Genomic DNA, 17,637 nt, shown 5'->3' on the forward strand with positions numbered 1-17,637 from the left:
GGTGCTGCTCAGAACACAGGAACCGCAGAGTTGAAACCTGGGGCTCTTGACAAGGCATGACACTGTCCACGGGCCCCATGGATCTCTCAGGTGTGTGTTACTGGGAACCTAAGACCACAGCAGTCCACTGGCCCTGATTTGAGTTCAACACGGATGGAGTGCTTACTATGTCCCAGGTACCCAGAACCAAGGAGACAACCAAGGAGACAACCAAGGAGACAGGGTCCTGCCCTGGAAGGCACATCCCAGAAGGGTCCACACCAACCAAGAAGTTACACCCAGCCTGCCCACTCTGGTACTGTGCCTATACCACGTCATGCTTGATTCTTGGACTAACTTCTACCTTCTAGAAACAAACAACCGCTGTTGGATTATTCAATGAATAGTCATCCCCACAGCCCCTTCCTTCTGCTCGCCCCCTCCAGCCCATGCAGACCCTAACTATTATACGCACATGTCTTACATGCAAATGGGTGGACTCTACCGCACATGAAGGCTACCTTCTTGACAAAGGCCATTCAAGTTGAAACCCCCGAAAGCCCTCAAATACCCAAATATTGGCTCATCACAGGGTGCACCCACTGAATATGCCAAATATAGAAAACACCTGGATGCAAGAGCACTCATGTGATTGGTGAAAAGGGCTACTTCAGATGGAATGGTCAGGAGAGCCGAGTCCCCAGGAGCCAGATGAGCTGGCAAGTACGGAGGAGGAGCTGCTGGCAGGTACAGGCACCTGGCTGGCAGGAGGACGGATGGAGAGATGTTTCCTTTTTCAAGAACACCAAGGTTGGGGTCCACTGGCAGAGTGGCTAAAAGAAAAAAAAAAAAAAAAAAAAAAAAAAGCACAGGAGGAGGAAAGAGGCCAAACTGTATGAAAGCAGAAACCCGTGAAAGTCCTGGCTTTTTGATCCCAAGGGTGGTAGGAGCTTTTCAAGGGGTTGTCATTTGGGAAATCAGGTGATGTGGCTTCTATTTTCCAAAGATGACCGAGCTGTTTAGGAAAAGGCCTTCCTTAAGCACCAAAAAGGGACAGAGAACCCAGTTGTGGAGGAGACGGCTGTGCTGACAGGGCCGGGGGGTAACAGTGGCTAGGACCAGGAGGGAAACAAGATGAGAGGGAAGCAGCTGACTCCGGGCACACCCTGCAGCACAGCCACAGCAATTTCCTGGCAAGGGGACGCAGGGTGGAACAATGAGAGCTCCAAGGCTATAGCACCGGCACACATGCACAGCGCTGGGGACCAGCAGAGACAGCTCCTGGCTTTGGGGGACACATGAGGGTTTCTCTGGATAAATCAACATAGGCCTTGACGCGGGGCTGCCGGGCCTCCTATGCTCCCAGGCGGCCCTCAAACCTACAATTCCAACACCAAAACAGTGCCTTCAACTTCCACTACAAAACCCATTGTGACGGCAGCTCCGTGTTCCTCTTGGTAACTTGACACTGTGTGACCACGTCCCCTCCCAGGTGCACAATGGGGCCAGCCATGGCCAGAGGTGCTGCTCAGAATACAGGAAGCCCAGAGTTGAAGCCTGGGACTCCTGACAAGGCATGACACTGTCCACGGGCCCCATGTGCACAGATCTCTTAGATGTGTGCTACTGGGAACCCAAGACCTCAGAGCCGTTCTGACCACAGAGTAGGTACTCATGTGTCTGATGTCCCTGGGGAGGGCAGAGCACGCAGGTAACCTCCTTGAAGCCTTGGATCTGTCAATGCCTTGATCTTGGACTTGGCAGCCTGCAGCGAGTGTCTTAGCCACCTGCACAGAAGACGCCAGGGGACCTGAGACAGCAGCTCCCCAGGAAGGAGCCTCCTCAAGGGAAATGCACTTGCGGTCAACTTCAAGAAGAACCAAATACAAACCATAGCCCTGGGCCCCCTCAGAAAACTTTGCCTTCCCAAGGAAATGCGTTTCTCTCCTTCTAATTTGGCTTCAACCCCACATTGATTACTGGCTTTGACTTGGTAGCAATGGGTACACTGTAAAATACCGTTGCCCTTCCTTCATATATTTACGTGCAGGGACTTCATGACTCTCTCAATCCTGACCCCATCCTGGTTGAGGGGGTCAGACGTTGAGTCCATATTTTATAAATGGAAAAACTGATGTGAGAGCCTAGTCCCTTCATTGCTCAGGGACTGGCCTTAGGAGCCAGGCCTGGACATGCCCCAATCCCGGACACAGCCCAGGAACTAGAAGCCACCCCCGACCACTACCACTTGCGCCCTAGCAAAACCACTGCTCAGGACTTGGGGTCTTATCTCCAGATAAATTTGGTTTCTAAGGTGTGTGTTGCCCCCAAGGTCAGAGACGATATTCCTTTTCTCTACCACTCTGCTCGGTTACAGGGCAGGAGGGATTCCACCTTTTGGGCCCAGGAGAAAGGAGGAGGATGTTGGTGTTAAGTCTGGAAGGAATCACAACCAACAAGAGAGAGAGACAGAGAGGGAAAGAGGGAGGGAGAGCTAAGTAGACAAAAAATAATTTCATTATGAAGACAGGAGCTCCTGGGAAGAAAATCTGGAGATTCCTTTCCAAAGTTGTCCACTGGTTGGACCTGGGAAGGGAAGCGACAGTGTCAGGGGCAGGGGCCCGGAGTCACTTCTTCAGGGCCCCCAGGCTCCTGAGTGCCTCCTGGGCCTGTGTCAGCTGCTGCTGCAGCCTCTGGCGGGTGCTATCATTGGAAGCCCGCTTCAGGAAGCCCTGTGTCTCCTCCACCACGGCGCGGTGGCCAGGAGCATTGTGGAAGAGCCGCACGGCACGGTCCCCACAAGAGGCCAGAAACCGACCTGTGGTGTCAAAGGTCAAGTCCGTGATGCACTCGCTGTGCACCTGCTGAAAGCACTCCTCCTTCTCGCCCCGTCGTGTGTTGTAGAGATGAATGCTGGTGCCACTGGCCAGGGCCAAGACCTGGGCGTCAGGAGACAGTGCCAGGCGGCACGGCATGCTGCTGGCCTCTTCAAAGCGGCCTGTTCTCAGCAGGTAGGGGTCCTGCTGCTTCTTGTATTCCACGTCTGTGTCCCACAGCTTCCAAGTACCATCCTTGGAGACTGATGCCATCCTACAGCATAGAGAAATCACAGCTCGAGAGCCCCGACACACACCGTAGGGCAGGGCTGGCTCCAGGATGGCCTGGAGAATGGGAGCGGGGGGGGGGTCCAGCTAACAAGTCAAGCCTACTTCCTGCTAACAACTAGCACCCAAACCGTTCATTCAGAGCTGCAAAAGGCTATTGGGAATTAGGGGCAGCTCTGTGGCAAAGTGGGTTAAGCTGCTGCCTGCAAGGCTGTGTCCTATATGAGTGCTGGCTTCAGTCCCAGCTGTTCCACTTCTGATCCAGCTCCTTGCTAATGTGTCCGGGAAAGCAGCGGAGTATTGCCCACATGGGAGACCCAGAGGGAACTCTAGGCTCTGCACCAGCCTTTGCACCCATTTGAAGAGTGTACTAGCAGATAGGAGAGCTCTAACTCTGCCTCTCAAACAAATAATTTTTAAAACACAAACAGAAAAACTAGGGGTTGTAGGGACACTGGATTAAGCCATTGCTGGCAATACTGGCAATGGGACACTAGTTCAAACCTAGGCTGCTCCACTTCTGATCCAGCTCATTAATGTGCCAGGGGAAAGCAGCTAGTGATGGTGCAACTGCATGAGCCTCAACGCTCATTTGAGACTAGGATGGAGTTCTTGGCTCCCGGCTTCAGCCTAACCCAGGCCTGACTTGTGGGCATGCGGGGAGAGACTCAATAAATGAAATCTCTCTCAAATTCTGCCTTTCTGATAAATTTCAACAAAAGACTCAGACTGCCACCAATTAGGTTGCAGATATGGTGGCTGTGAATTGTCCTGGGAGGGGGATCTGGAGATGTGGGGGCCGGGGGAAGGCTGAGGAAATACATTACAGGTGAGGAATGACTTCTGGGGAATTTCCACAGATCAGGCCACTACAACTGCAAGTAACTGAGGGGGCTGAGGCCTTGTGGTTTGGAACGGGGAAGCTGGAGGACACATGTGGGTCAGACCAGGACACCTGCCCACATAGGATACCTGTGTTGGACTAGCTGGCATTGATCACAGCCCACTGACACATACGGAAGGGCTGGGGAGCCTGTCTGGCAGGACTAGTCACGTGGTGGGCGATGTTAGGCTGGACCAAGACACTAACTGGCACATGAGAGAACAGGATCTGGGAGCAGATTCTGAGGGGAATTCATGGGCTCATGCCTGTGGGACTGCAATATTTGTTTGCAACAGAGCTGGGTGGTAAAGGTCAAGCTGGGCGTGACTATGACCATGGAACTCATCAGCTCATAGGAACTGGAATTCAGAGTAGGCTGGGTTGGCCCAAGCTGCAGCACCCGCAGGTGCACCCAAAAATTGGGTGTAGGGATAGGCCAGGCGGCCATAATATCCATTAGTACTCGCAAACGCCGAGAACATGCTGCAGTATGCTGGGCAGGGCCCTAGCACCTGCTGACACACGAGACCCAGGTCTGGGAGCAGGGCTGGTGAAAGAAATTGGAGAACTCCCTTACTAGATGGTAGCTCCTGCTGGTGAGCATGAAGTATTGGGTCTGCATGTGGGCTATGCCAGACAGGGCTGCTCCATTTTGGGGCAGCTGTGTGGGCTGGGGCTAGGGAGTGAACTGTATAGCGCCAAGCCAAGCTATAGCACACACTGGCATGCATGGGGACCATGATGTGGTATGGACCACGGGGCTAGGCTTCGGTACCTGTTTGTTTGCATTATGCAGAGACAGGGATAGGGCTGGGGCTAGACTGTGGTACCAATCAGTGGAAGTTGAGACTGATATCATGTCAGGCTGCAGCATCTGATGGCAAAGGCCAAGACAGGAGATGAGCTAGGCTGGGTCGGAGCAATCACTGGCACATGCAAGATCTGAGGCTGGCAGTGGCCTAGTTGGGGGTGCTAAGGGGATGCCCCTTCTTGGCTGTGGTTCCCAATGCTGAGTGCAAGAGCTATAACGGAGGCAGCGAACTGAGCTGAACATCTATCAGCATGGGTGTGGACTGGGTCTGGGGTGTGCCAGACTGGGCTAACCTCCAGCATGGGTTGGCGTTTGCGAAAGCCAGAATGGGTATAGGACAGGTTAGGCTATGTCTTGGTGCCCGCTGAACCATGTGAAAGCTGGATTTGGGGGTGGGCTAGCAGGGCTGAGCTGTAGCACCCCTGGTAAGAGCCAGAATGGGTGTGGGCATGTTGGACAAGGCTGCTGTACATGCCAGTGAATGCCAGGACAGGAGGTGGGCCAACTCACAGGGCCAAGCATGATCTGAGTAAGATGTGACCTGATATGAGGAACTTGGGGAACTCCTCTTTCAGGATGCAGTGTAAGAGCCAAGGCTGGGAGCAGCCCTGACCAGGCCAGGTTACATTCCTACAAGCATACATGTGGGTCAGGTCAGGTCAGTTCATAAAAGCCATTGGCAGGTCTGAGAACCAGGATGGGGTGAGGGACAGGCCAAGTTGATCCTGGTTGAGGGAAAGGCCAAGTTGGGCTGCAACACCAGCCAGTTTACATTAGGGCCGGGAGTGGAGGTTGGCTGGGCTGGGCTAGGCTGCAGCACCCACCAGTGTGAGCTGGAACTGGAGGCAGACCAGGCAGAGCCAGACTATAGTACACACCAGTGAATTCTGAGGTGAGGCAGGCTATACCAAACGGGCCACAGCACTCAAGCCAAGACCCCAGAGGAAGGACCTGGTTGCAGGGGGGAGGGGGAGCCTGCAGGGGCTCCCTTGCTGGGCCACTGTTCCTGCTGGTGAGCATGAAAAAAGGGACTACAGGTAGAGCAGGCTGGGTAGGGCTATAATACCTGTTGGCCTGCCTGTGAGCTGGGTTAGGTAATTTTATCTGTGGTGCATGCATGACCCAGAGTGAGGACTGGTCAGGCCTTGTCACAACATCAGCTAGCAAGTGCCAGGACTGGGGGCACAGGATAGACCACAGAAAGATTCAGTGCTGGGAGTAGGCCTAGTAGGGAAACTGTGGGCACTCCTCTGATGGGCTGCAGCTCCCACTGGTGACCATGAGAACCAGGGTTGGGGACAGATCTGGCTGGATAGGGGCAGCACCCACTTGTATTAAGTGTGGGCTCAATAGTGGGGTCAGTCGGACTGAGCTAGGCTGTAGCACCCATGGATATGTGGGACAGCCGACTGGACCAGTCTGCTGCACATTCTGGCAAACACAAGACTGAAGGCTGGGGATGGGCCTGGTGGGGTTATGGGGGGTCACTCCAAATAAATTGCAGCTCCCACTGGTAGGCATGAAGGCAAGTGTGCGGTGGCAGATTTAGACTGGGCCACAGCACCTGTTGGTTTGTGTATGAGATGGGGCTGGAGACAGAACTGACCCAGCAACTACAACCATCAGTGTGTGTGTAGGCTGATGTGGGTGGTGGACTGAGCCAGACCCTGCCCTGGCTGAAACACACGAGAAGGAATCAGGTCTGGGGTCACCTCTGATGAGGTTTCTTTGGGGGCACCCCCCCCCCACTGGACCACTGGTCTCAAAACTCCGACTATGGGAAAATCACAGGATCTGTGGTCTGATGGAATGTTATGTGTCAGAACTGGGCCTCCTTGGTTGCTGAAGCCTGTGCAGTTAACAGCACGGCCACATGCACACAGGGGATCTGGCAGTTCAGGCCTGCAGAGGACATCTAGTACCACAGCAGAGGATGGAGAGTAGAACAAACTGGACAGCTCTCCTGGGCAAGCTTTGACAGCAAGTATCTGGGCTAGCAGAGACTCTGAGGTGGACTATGTCAGCCAATGGACCTTGGAAGGATTTCCTCAACCTTGGAATAATGAAATCAACAGCATCTCAGAACTGTCAAAAAACCAAGTACTTAAGCAGTATCCTCGTAACATGTTCCACATTGGGGACCCTAGGATGACATCGAGTGGCCGTCCCCCATCCCAGGTTCTGATGCAGTTAGGCTGCTGGGAACAGACCTCTCCTCTCCCCCTTCCCCCAGATACAGGAAGAAAAGAAAAAAATTGAAAGCAACTGTATCATCAACTTTCCCCCATTCCTTAACCCTTCCTAACCACCAGGGTTCACATGGGCATGCATCCTTCTCAACTATGTGAACATCAGAAATAAATTTATAATAAATAACAACAATAAACCAAAGGCGGCAGCGCTGCAGGGGCCGCTGCGTGACCAGAGCTCAGGGTGCGGTCACTCACCTGCGTGAGTCGCTGGAGAAAGCGAAGGCGTGGATGGCCGCTGAGTGGCCCTTCAGCTCGAAGGCGCGCACCACCTCCTGGAAGTCCCCCTTTTTACCAAAACAGACTTCCCAGACCTTCACATCCGGAGTGAAGCCACACGAGGCCACAAACCTGCCAGACAAGCCAAGAGCCTTTCAAATGGAAGGGTACCTTGTTCCTGAACCCTCGAAATCGCCTTCCTGAACTGACACATTCATATCAACTGTGTACCCTTTAAAAGTGCTTTCCTGGAGCCAGCATTGCGGTGTAGTGAATGAAGCCACTACCTGTAATGCTGGTGCCCCATACTGGTGCCGGTTTTGAATTCTGGCTACTCCACTTCTGATCCAGCTCCCTGCTAATGCACCTGGGAAAGCAGGACATGGCACACGCCCTTGGCTTCCTGCCACCCCTGTGGGAGACGGGAGACGCAGATGGTCCAGCCATTTGGGGAGTGAAGCAACTGGATGGACGTTCTCTCTCTGTAACTCCACCTTCTTCAATAAATACATATTTTTAAAGTACATTTATTTTTAAAATTTTCTATTTAATATTTAGTTTTATTGGAAAGTCAAATATAGAGAGGAGGAGTGACAGAGAGGAAGATTTCCCGTCCCCTGATTCACTCCCCAAGCGGTCACGATGGCCGGAGCTGCGCCAAACTGAAGACAGGAGCCAGGAGCCTCTTCTGGGTCTTCCACGCGGCTGCAGGGTCCCAGGGTTTTGGACTGTCCCTGACTGCTTTCCCAGGCCACAAGCAGGGAGCGCCAGATGGGAAGTAGGACAGCCAGGATTAGAACCAGCGGCCATATGGGATCCTGGTGCATGCAAGATGAGGACTTTAGCCACTAGGCTACTGCACCAGGCCCTAAAGTGCATTTCTATACCTGACCTCAGTCCATTCTTACAGCCTTGCTCTAAGACAAACAGCCCTACTCCACCATCCCCACCATGCCTTTGTTAAAAATGGCAGACTTAGGGCCCGGCGCCATAGCATAGTGCTTAAAGTCCTTACCTTGCACACACCAGAATCCCATATGGGCGCCAGTTCTAATCCCAGCGGTCCCGCTTCCCATCCAGCTCCCTGCTTGTGGCCTGGAAAAGCAGTGGAGGACGGCCCAAAGCTTTGGGACCCTGCACCCGTGTGGGAGACCCAGAAGAAGCTCCTGGCTCCTGGCTTCGGATTGGCTCAGCTCCAGCTGTTGTGGCCACTTGGGGAGTGAACCATCGGACAAAAGATCTTCCTCTCTGTCTCTCCTCCTCTCTGTGTATCTGCCTTTCCAATAAATAAATTAATCTTTAAAAAAAAAAATGGCAGACTTAACGGCCTGGCACAGTGATTCAATTGGCCAATTCTCCCCGTCAAGAACCCACATCCCATATGAACACTGGTTCGTGTCCTGGCAGCTCTACTTCCCTTCCAGTTCCCCGCTTGTGGCCTGGGAAAGCAGCAGAGGACGGCCCAAAGCTTTAGGTCCCTGCACCTAAATGGGAGACCCGGAAGAAGCTCCTAGCTCCTGACTTCAGATCAGTTCAGCTCCGGCCATTGCAGCCATTTGAGGAGTGAACCAATGGATGGAAGATCTTTCTTTCTCTATATAAATCTGATCTTCCAAATAAAAAAATAAACCCTGTGGTTATGAGAGAAAATGGAGGATATGGCAGTTCATTGGAACCTGCAAACACCTGGTACTACAACAGAGGACGAAGGACAGAACAAATCTATCAACTACCCCAGGCAAATGTTGGCAGTGATTATGTGGGCAGAGACTCTAAGGTGGACTACGCCAGCCAGTGGATTCTGGAGACTTCATCGTGCTTGGAATGGTGAAACTGGCAGCAGTTCAGAACTGTTGAACTATCAAAACCACTTGCGCAGTGCCCTCGGAGCATGTCGGGGACCCTAGGATGGGTGGGAGGCTGGGAGAGGTTTCCCCCTGTATCTCCCCCATTATCTCAGACACAGAAAAAAAAAAGGAGTGTAGAAACAATGGTCTTACCAACTTTCCTGTAGCTTTTCACCTGTTGTGCCCTAATCAACTATGTAAAATTATCAAATTGAATAATATTAAAAAAAAAATTAAAAATTTAAAAAGAGAAAGAGAAAAAGGCAGACTTGTGATCAGAAGACTTGGGGCGGTTCCCATGCAACCCCGGCACCCTTTCACCAACAGTGGCAGGGCTAGGCCTTGCTGCTGGGCCCCCTGTCCGTCCAGTGGGCAATCTCTGTGGTGTCCTGGCTCATCTAGCCTCAGCCTTTCCTCCCCCAACCCATCTTCCTCCTTCCTCACCTGCCGCAAGGGGATATGGCAGCGTGGGTGTTGTTCATCTGGTTGGTGTTGATGGTGGAGAGCACGCGGCCCTTCAGATTCCAGATGATCACAGTGGTGTCATTGGAGGCCGTCATGATGAACTTCCCTGGGAAAAGCAAGGACAGACACCCGAGCTGAGGACCACGCCCTCATCTACTCACATCCTCTCGGAGACACAGCGGCCTCCTCTCTTCCCCTCCCAGGCCAGACTATGGCGCTTCTCTGCCTGCCCTTCATACTTGCTGTGGCTCCCAACACTACAGGGAAACAAAACACAGAGCCCAGACATGGACCTAGGAGCCCAAGCAGGACTTGAGAGGGCATTGTCCTGTGCCCACCTTCTCAGCATATCTCACCTGTGCCCGCAATGCCAATGCTAATGACAGGTGCCTTGTGCTTTTTCGGGAAGTCCTCTGGGGTGGCCGTGAAGGTGTAGCCTCCATCCTCTCGCTTGCTCATCTTGAAGACGCGCAGGGTGTCTCCATTGGCCAGCCAGACAATGAAGGCTCTAGAGACAGGCAGTAGGTCAATCACTCCACCCACTGGACATACACACCTACATGCTCAGGCCTGAGGACGGGGTGCTGGGGAACATCAGGATGGACTCTACAATCTAACCTCACCCTGTGATTTAAAATCTCTTAAAATTCCTAAGGGAAGCCAGTGCTTTGGCACAACTGGCTAAGCCTTGCCTTGCATGTGCTGGGATCCCACAGGGTCACTGGTTCATGTCCTGCTTGCTCCACCTCCCACCCAGCTTCCTGCTTATGGTCTGAGAAAGCAGCAGAGGATGGCCCAAAGCCTTGGGATTCTGCACCCACATGGGAGACCCAGAGGAGGCTTTGGGCTCCTGGCTTTGGATCGACTCAATTCCGGATGTCTTGGCCACTCGGGGAGCAAGCCAGCAAATGGAGGATCTTTCTGTCTCTCCTCTGTAAATCTGCCTCCTCTCCAATAAAAATAAATCTGGGAAAAAAAAAGTGTTGGTTTTTTTTTTAATATATTCCTCCATAGGAAAACTCCCCATAGCTTTTGGCTACTTTCACCAAGTCCTATGCAGCAAGCAGGCTTTGGCACTTCTGGGTACCAAAAGCTCATCCTTCTGGGTCAGGAGCCTCGAGCAGTGTGCAAGCTATCTAGTTGCTCCGTATGAGTCCTGCCCCACTCTCAGGGAGACCCCAGGAATCTGTCCATTTGAACCCTAACCAGACCTGGGCAGGCCGCCACCACAGGCCAGGCTCTGCCCTTTCCCACCTGCAGTCAGGGCTGAAGCGCACCAAAGTGGCGTGGTCCAGCTCCACGTTGGCTCTCAGGCTGCGATGCTCCCGCTGCAGGAAATCTTTGGTGCTCCACAGGCGGACGGTGCGATCGTCCGAGCAGGTGGCCAGGTACTTGCCGTTACTGCTAAAGTCCATGCAAGAGATGTTCCCGCTGTGGCTCTGGGGGATAAAGGGAAGGACGTACAGGAAGTGTGAGCTGAAACCCACCTAGGGTAGCCCAAACCCTGGAGGTACAGGACCCGGATTCACCCCAAAACTGAGGATGGGCACAGGCCGAGCTGTGGCCTCTGTCACGCACCTTCAGGGCAGCAGCCAGCAGGCGGTGGCTAAAGTTGTGTTGCTGAGGCTTCTCCTTGCGAATCCGCTGGCTCTGCTTTTGCTTCTTGGAGCCCGAGGACTTGTCGGGGGGAAGGCCATTTGCTTTTGGCCCTGCAGGTTAGAAGGGCCCCATCATTCACCTGCTATCCACTCGGTCCTAAGCCCCCCCCCCCCCCCCCCCCCCCCCCCGTGACTGGCCAGGCACTGTGTGGCCGGACCAGCAAGAGAAGAACCAGATACGGCCATGGCTTTTGACAGTGTGATAAAGCCGGTAAAGACAGCTGCTTAGGAACTCAGGGCCCAGCTTCTGTTTCTGCTCGTTTTATTTGAGAGGAAGACAGAGAGAGAGAGCGAGAGCGAGAGAGAGAGAACTTCCATTGGCCGGGCCCAAGGCTGGGCCACATGGAAACTGCAAGCCTGGAATTGCAGGTCTGTCTCTCCCACAAGGGTAGCAAGGACCCAAGCACTTGGCCGGGGTTATCTTCCCCTACTTTGCCAACACCCTTAGCAGGGAGCTGCTCAAAGGAGCACCTTTGTGGGATGCCAGTGACATAGGCAGAGACTTAACAGTGCCCACCCTGGGTGTTTGGATTCTTTGCCAGTAAGGGATGTTGAGGAGGCTGCTACAGATGCAGATCTCCTCAATACAAATGGCAGCAGAGGGAAGTGTGGCTCCTCAGCCAGACACCAGTGTGCTGGCCTTGAAGTGCACCTCATCCAGTGGCCTTGGCCTTGGGGGCGGTACGGCATCATTCCGGGCCTGGGTTCCGCCCGCTTCAGCAGCTTATTTGGGTAACACACAGAAAAGTGACAACCAAAAGCACGAAAAGTTCAAGGGGAGGGGAACCCAGAAAGAATCCAGACATGGCACCAAGTTCACACTATGTGTGGCATCTAGCTGGGGTACATGAAACATCTGAGGGGCTGGCAGAGAAGGAACTAAAAAAAAAAAAACTGGGGCGTCCGGCTGGCATGCAAAGGGAGTCGCCAGCTGGACTCTGCTTGTGGGCAGACCCTTCACCCACCCACCCTCTCCGCTGACCCTGACCCTGGTGACCCTGGAGTGTTTCCAAGGTGCTGTTGGGCTGGGGGGGTGGGGGAGGGAAGAGTCCTGGGCCGGGTTCAGCCTGGGCCCAACCTTCTGGACCCCACTCTGCCTCCCGAAGGCGGGGGTCCGTCCCCCTTTCTGGGAAGGCTTTCAGAGACAACAGCCCTCTCTTTGCCCGTGCCTTAGGGCTCCCAACTTTACAGCCTGTAGACTTACATACCGCACACGCGCCTCCAAGAAAAAGCCAGCCCCCTCCACCTCGGCCACACCACCCCCAACACCTATCAAGAATAACGGGAGGGGGCGTATTGCAGACCGGGCTCCGAGGAGGGCTCGCCCTCAATGGCCGATCCCCACCCTCTGAAGTCATCCCCACCAGAGCACGATAAAAGGAGTTTGCAGCGCCCTCGGTTGAGCCCCACGGCGGCACCTCGTCCCAGCAAAGAGACGCCCATCTCCTCAGAGGAGGAACTGGGGTCCCCGGGAGTCGCTCCCTGGTCGGCCCCACAGATCCGACCACGCGGAGCAGCCCCTCGTCTCGTCCCGGCCCCGCCCCACTTACGGGCGGATGGGCCGCACCTCTCCTCCTCGGCGCGTAGCCACCCCCGCGCTACCGCCGCCGTCGCCATCAGGGCCAGCAACCCCACCAACAGGGACAACCCCATTAACTCCGGGATGTGCGGCAGCTCCATGTCGGCGACGCGTCTCTGCCACCTCAGCCGGCCACTGCGCGGCAGCGCGCACGTCTCGGCGGGGCCGCGCTCGCACGCGTGGGTGGGACTTGACCGGTAGGGCGCCTCAGGAGGCGGGGTCTGGCCGTTAAGGCTCCGCGAGGGGCGGGGTCTGGCCGTTAAGGCTCCGCGAGGGGCGGGGTCTGGCCGTTAGGGCGCCTCGAGGGGCGGGGTCTGACCGTTAAGGCTCCGCGAGGGGCGGGGTCTGGCCGTTAAGGCTCCGCGAGGGGCGGGGTCTGGCCATTACGGCGCCTCGAGGGGCGGGGTCTGGCCGTTAAGGCTACGCGAGGGGCGGGGTCTGGCCGCTAAGGCTCCGCGAGGGGCTCCCGTTACGAGGGGCGGGGTCTGGCCGCTAAGGCTCCGCGAGGGGCGGGGTCTGTCCGTTACGGCGCCTCGAGGGGCGGGGTCTGGCCGTTAGGACGCCTTGAGGGGCGGGGCCTGATCCTTACCACGCCTCGAGGGGCGGGGCCTGGCTGATGATGCTTTTTGGCTCGCAAGGCGGGAAAGAGAGAGGTACGCGCTCTTGAATAACTTAGTGGTCATAGGTTATTAAAGGCTTTCTTCCAGCCATTACACGTTGAGTCCTTTCCCAAAGAGGCCTAGTGGGGATTTTTACTCTGTTCTAGCAGGTGAAAAAAGTTTAACCTTAAAAAAAAAAAACTTTTGGGCCCTGCGCAATGGTGCAATGGTTAAATTCTCATCTTGCAAGCTCCAGGATGCCGTTTTGTGTCTCAGCAGCTCCACTTCCCATCCAGCTCCCTACCTGTGGCCTGGAAAAGCAATCGAGGACAGCTCAAAGGTTTGGGACCTTGCACCTGCTTGGGAGACCTGGAGAAGGCTCCTGGCTTCAGATCAGCTCATATCCAGCTCAGCTCAAGCCATTAGGAGAGATGGAAAATCTTTCTCTCTCTTGTTGTAAAAATCTACCTTTCCAATAAAAATAAGTCTTCAAATGGAAGATTAATGGAAAATTATTTTCCTCTAAGTCTTCCTTTCAAATAAGTATTTTTTAAAGACCCAATGATTCTCTCCCCAAATTCCCACAACAGCCAGAACTGGACCAGGCTGAAGCCAGGAGCTTAACGCAAGTCTCCCATGCGGGTGGCAGAATCTCAAATACCTGGGCTATCTTTCTGTTGGCTTTCTCGTGCTATAAGCAGGGAGCTTCATTTGAAGTGGAACAGCTGGGACACAAGACACCCATAGGCAATGCTGGCTTTGCAGGTGGCAGTTGTAATGGCCATGCCACAACTACTGCCCCGATGTCTTTATTTAAAGGTGTTACTCTGAAAGAGGAATGAATGAAACCTGAATTATTAGACATGTTGGCTGGAAAAGGGGGCTTCCCAACAACTGGGGTTGGAGCCTCCCAGCCCTGAAGAGGAGACTGCCTCTGCAGCCTGCCAGCTGTTAGAAGGGCCCTCCCTATGAGACAGGTTGCCAGGAGGGGGCGGTGGGGTAGGGGGCAACTGAGTGACAGCCAGGCACACCCGCAGTCTCGAGGAGGAAACACATCTGGTCCCAGAGCAGCCTCACTTCCTTCCCTTTTGTCCTCTGTGAGGGAACTTGGCATTGACTCATCAGGGGGCAAGGGGAAGGGGTCATATCCAAAACATCCCCCTCTAACTTGGCAGTTTAGAAAGGCACATGGCCTAGTGGCTAAAGTCCTCACCTTGAATGCAGCAGGATCCCATTTGGACACCAATTCTAATCCCGGCAGCCACACTTCCCATCCAGCTCCCTGCTTGTGGCCTGGGAAAGCAGTAGAGGATGGCCTAAAGCCTTGGGATCCTGCATCTGTGTGGGAGACTTGGAAGAAGTCCCTGACTCCTGGATTCAGATCAGCTCAGCTCCGACCATTGTGGTCACTTGGGGAGTGAATCGACAGACAGAAGATCTTCCTTTCTGTCACCCCCTCCTGTCTGTATATCTGACTTGGCAATAAAAAAAAATAAATCTTTTTTAAAAAATATAAAGAATTGTGTTCACCATGAGCACCTCTGAAGAGGATTTAGTTTTCCTATGAGTGACAGTGACAGATCTTCCATCTGCTAGTTCACTTCCCAGATGATTTTAACTACCACGGCAGGGCCAGGTGGAAGCCCAGAGCAGGGAACTCCAGCATTGATCTTGCACATGGATGGCAGGGGCACTTGGGCCACCCTCCACTGCTTTCCCAGGCACGTGAGCAGGGAGCTGGATCAGAAGCGGTGCGGCCAGGACTTGAACTGGCACTCTAACACAGGATGCCAGTTTCGCTAGTAGAGGCTTGATCCCCTGTGCCACAACACCTGCTGCTTCAAACATTCTACATCCTGAAGCTTGGCATCTCGCTATGTCACAGTCCCGTCCCAGAGTTTCAGGTACTGACTCTGTCCTGGAAGGTAAGTGACTTTCCCGGAGCCCCAGAGGTGCAGAGTGAACCCATGGACAAGCACAGGTGTGTCTGGTTGTAACCCAGGGATGTGAGGCGAGAAAAAAAAAAAAAGCCATTTTTCTTTTTAAAAAATGAGTTGGTTGAAAGGCAGAGTGATGGAACCAACATCTCAACATGCACGCAATGGAGCCTCCCAGCCCTGCAGAGGAGACTGCCTCTCCAGCCTGCCAGCTGTTAGAAGGGCCTGCCAGCTGTTAGAAGGGCCCTATGAAACAGGTTGCCAGGCGGGGGTGGTAGGATAGGGGGCCACTGATTGACAGTCAGACACACCCACAATCTCAAGGAGGAGACACATCTTTGGGCATCCTATATGGGTACCGCTTCATGTCCCTAGTTGCTCTACTTCCCATCCAGATCCCTGCAACAGAGAGTGGCTCAGGTGTTTTGGTTCCTGACACCCACCTAGGGAATACAGATGAAGCTCCTGACTCCTGGATTCAACCTGATCCATCTGTGGCCATTTAGGGGAGTGAGCCAGTGGATGGAAGATCTCTGTCTCTCCTTTTCTCTCTGTCCTTCAAAGCTTAAAACTTAAATCATAAAAGTAAAAGAGTGATGGAGAGACAGAGATCTTCCACCTGCTGGTTCACTTCCCACATGACAACAGCAGCCAGCACTGGGCCCGCCCATGTCAAAAAAAGTCCATCTGAAAGTCCATCTGGGTCTCCTGTGTGTTGGATGGGGATCCAAGCCTTTGGGCCATCTTCCACTGCTTTCCCAGGCAAATTAGCAGGGGGCTGAACGGGAAGCAGAACAGCTGGGACTGGAGCTGTCACTCTGATATGTGACGCCAGCATCACAAGCAGCAGCTTAATGTGCTGCACTGTCATGTGGGCCTCGGGTAGCCATTCCTTATACAGTTCTATGTCAGCTACAAAATTCAAATCTATGAGTTCAGAGAACTTGTATAGTAGCTTTTTATGGGTGATGTAATGAAATAATAATTATCTTTTAATAATTTTTTAAAAGATTTATTTATTTGTATTGGAAAAGCAGATATATAGAGAAGAAGAGAAACAAAGAGGAAGATCTTTCATCCAATGGTTCACCCCAAGTGGTCACAACGGAAGGAGCTGAGCCAATCCTAAGCTAGGAGCCAGGAACTTCTGGGTCTCCCACACGAATACAGGTGCAGGGTCCCAAGGCTTTGGGCCATTCTAGACTACTTTCCCAGGCCACAAGCAGGGAGCTGGAAGGAAATTGAGGACACAAACCCATGTGGGCTCCAGGTGCATGCAAGACGAGAACTTTAGCCACTAGGTTACCACACTGGGCCCTTTTTTATTTTTTAAATTTGAGTGACAGAGACAGTAGGCATGCCCCCTTAATGACTCACTCCTCACATGATCACAACACTCAAGAGATGGGCCACACTGTAGTTGGGAGCCAGGAAACTCCATCTGGGTGGCAGGGACCTAAGTACTTGAGCCATTACTGTGGCATCCCAGGTTCTGCATTAGCAGGAAGCTGGAGCCAAGACTCAGGCATTTGACCTTGGGACACTTGACCTTGGGAGGTGTCTTACCCACCAGTTTAACACCTGACCACACTCAGGGATTCAGATCTGAGTGGGACAGATCAGCTCTGGTCATGAAGGTTTTCTTTGAAGTCCTTCACTAAGTTATTCAAATGTGGGCTCTGTGTGATGGCTCAATGGCTAAATCCTTACCTTGCAAGCACAGGATCCTATATGGGCGCCACTTTGTGTCCCAGCTGCTCCACTTCCCACCCAATTCCCTGCTTATGGCTTGGGAGAGTAGCAGAGGATGGTCCAAGGCTTTGAGTCCTTCCACTCACATGGGAGACTCAGAAGACGCTCCTGGCTCTTGGCTTCAGATCAGCTCAGCTCTGGCCGTTACAACCATCTGGGGAGTGAAGTAGTGGATGGAGGATCTTTGTCTCCGGTCTCCTTTTCTCCGTAAATCCGATCTGCCTTTCCAATAGAAACCAATCTTTATTATTTTAAAAAGTTTTTCAAGTGCACCTGCATGCAAGGATCAGTTATAGCAGATACAAGGAGCTCAGATACAAGGTGACATTCTGTGGGGCCGAGATGGTGGTGGAGCAGGTGCATACTGAGGTCATTGGCAGGGCCCTAGGCAGAGCAGACAGCCCAGAGCAGCAGGGATGAAGGGAGGAGCTGAAGACAACAGCTTCCTGCTTGCGCAAGTGTCTGGGTGGTGGTGCCCAGCCTTGGTGGGTGGGGAGGGCAGACAGGACCAAGTTCAAGGGGCCAGCCAGGAAACAACCACAGAGTTAAGGGAGC

At 53.5% G+C, this 17,637-nt stretch overlaps 1 protein-coding gene across 2 annotated transcripts; it reads right to left on the reverse strand.

Annotated features, from left to right (window-relative positions):
• Window positions 1–2,312: 2,312 nt before the first annotated feature.
• LOC121168002 (transducin beta-like protein 2) lies at window positions 2,313–12,917 on the reverse strand. 2 transcript variants are annotated; one of them, XM_040997755.1, is made up of 7 exons: window positions 12,766–12,917; window positions 11,136–11,266; window positions 10,812–10,996; window positions 9,914–10,065; window positions 9,537–9,663; window positions 7,225–7,377; window positions 2,313–3,069 (listed from the first exon to the last, which is right to left on the reverse strand). In XM_040997755.1, the coding sequence occupies exons 1-7, from the start codon at window positions 12,893–12,895 to the stop codon at window positions 2,607–2,609; spliced, it is 1,341 nt and encodes a 446-aa protein (XP_040853689.1). In that variant the 5' UTR covers window positions 12,896–12,917; the 3' UTR covers window positions 2,313–2,606. The 2 variants fall into 2 exon arrangements, with proteins under 2 accessions (XP_040853689.1, XP_040853690.1); XM_040997756.1 differs by lacking the exons at window positions 11,136–11,266; window positions 12,766–12,917 and having other exon boundaries at window positions 10,835–10,903.
• Window positions 12,918–17,637: the final 4,720 nt, after the last annotated feature.

This window comes from Ochotona curzoniae, unplaced genomic scaffold (assembly GCF_017591425.1).
Source record: "Ochotona curzoniae isolate NIBS_2020 unplaced genomic scaffold, NIBS_Ocur_1.0 patch437, whole genome shotgun sequence".
Taxonomy (NCBI): domain Eukaryota; kingdom Metazoa; phylum Chordata; class Mammalia; order Lagomorpha; family Ochotonidae; genus Ochotona; species Ochotona curzoniae.

Excerpts from the sequence above, each read along its gene's own strand:
- LOC121168002 (XM_040997755.1), bottom strand. The coding sequence starts at position 12,895 with ATGGAGCTGCCGCACATCCCGGAGTTAATGGGGTTGTCCCTGTTGGTG. Across the intron at positions 9,664-9,913 it reads CATTGGCATTGCGGGCACAG|GGAAGTTCATCATGACGGCC; the intron begins GTGAGATATGCT and ends TGCTTTTCCCAG. Across the intron at positions 3,070-7,224 it reads TTCTCCAGCGACTCACGCAG|GATGGCATCAGTCTCCAAGG; the intron begins GTGAGTGACCGC and ends TCTATGCTGTAG.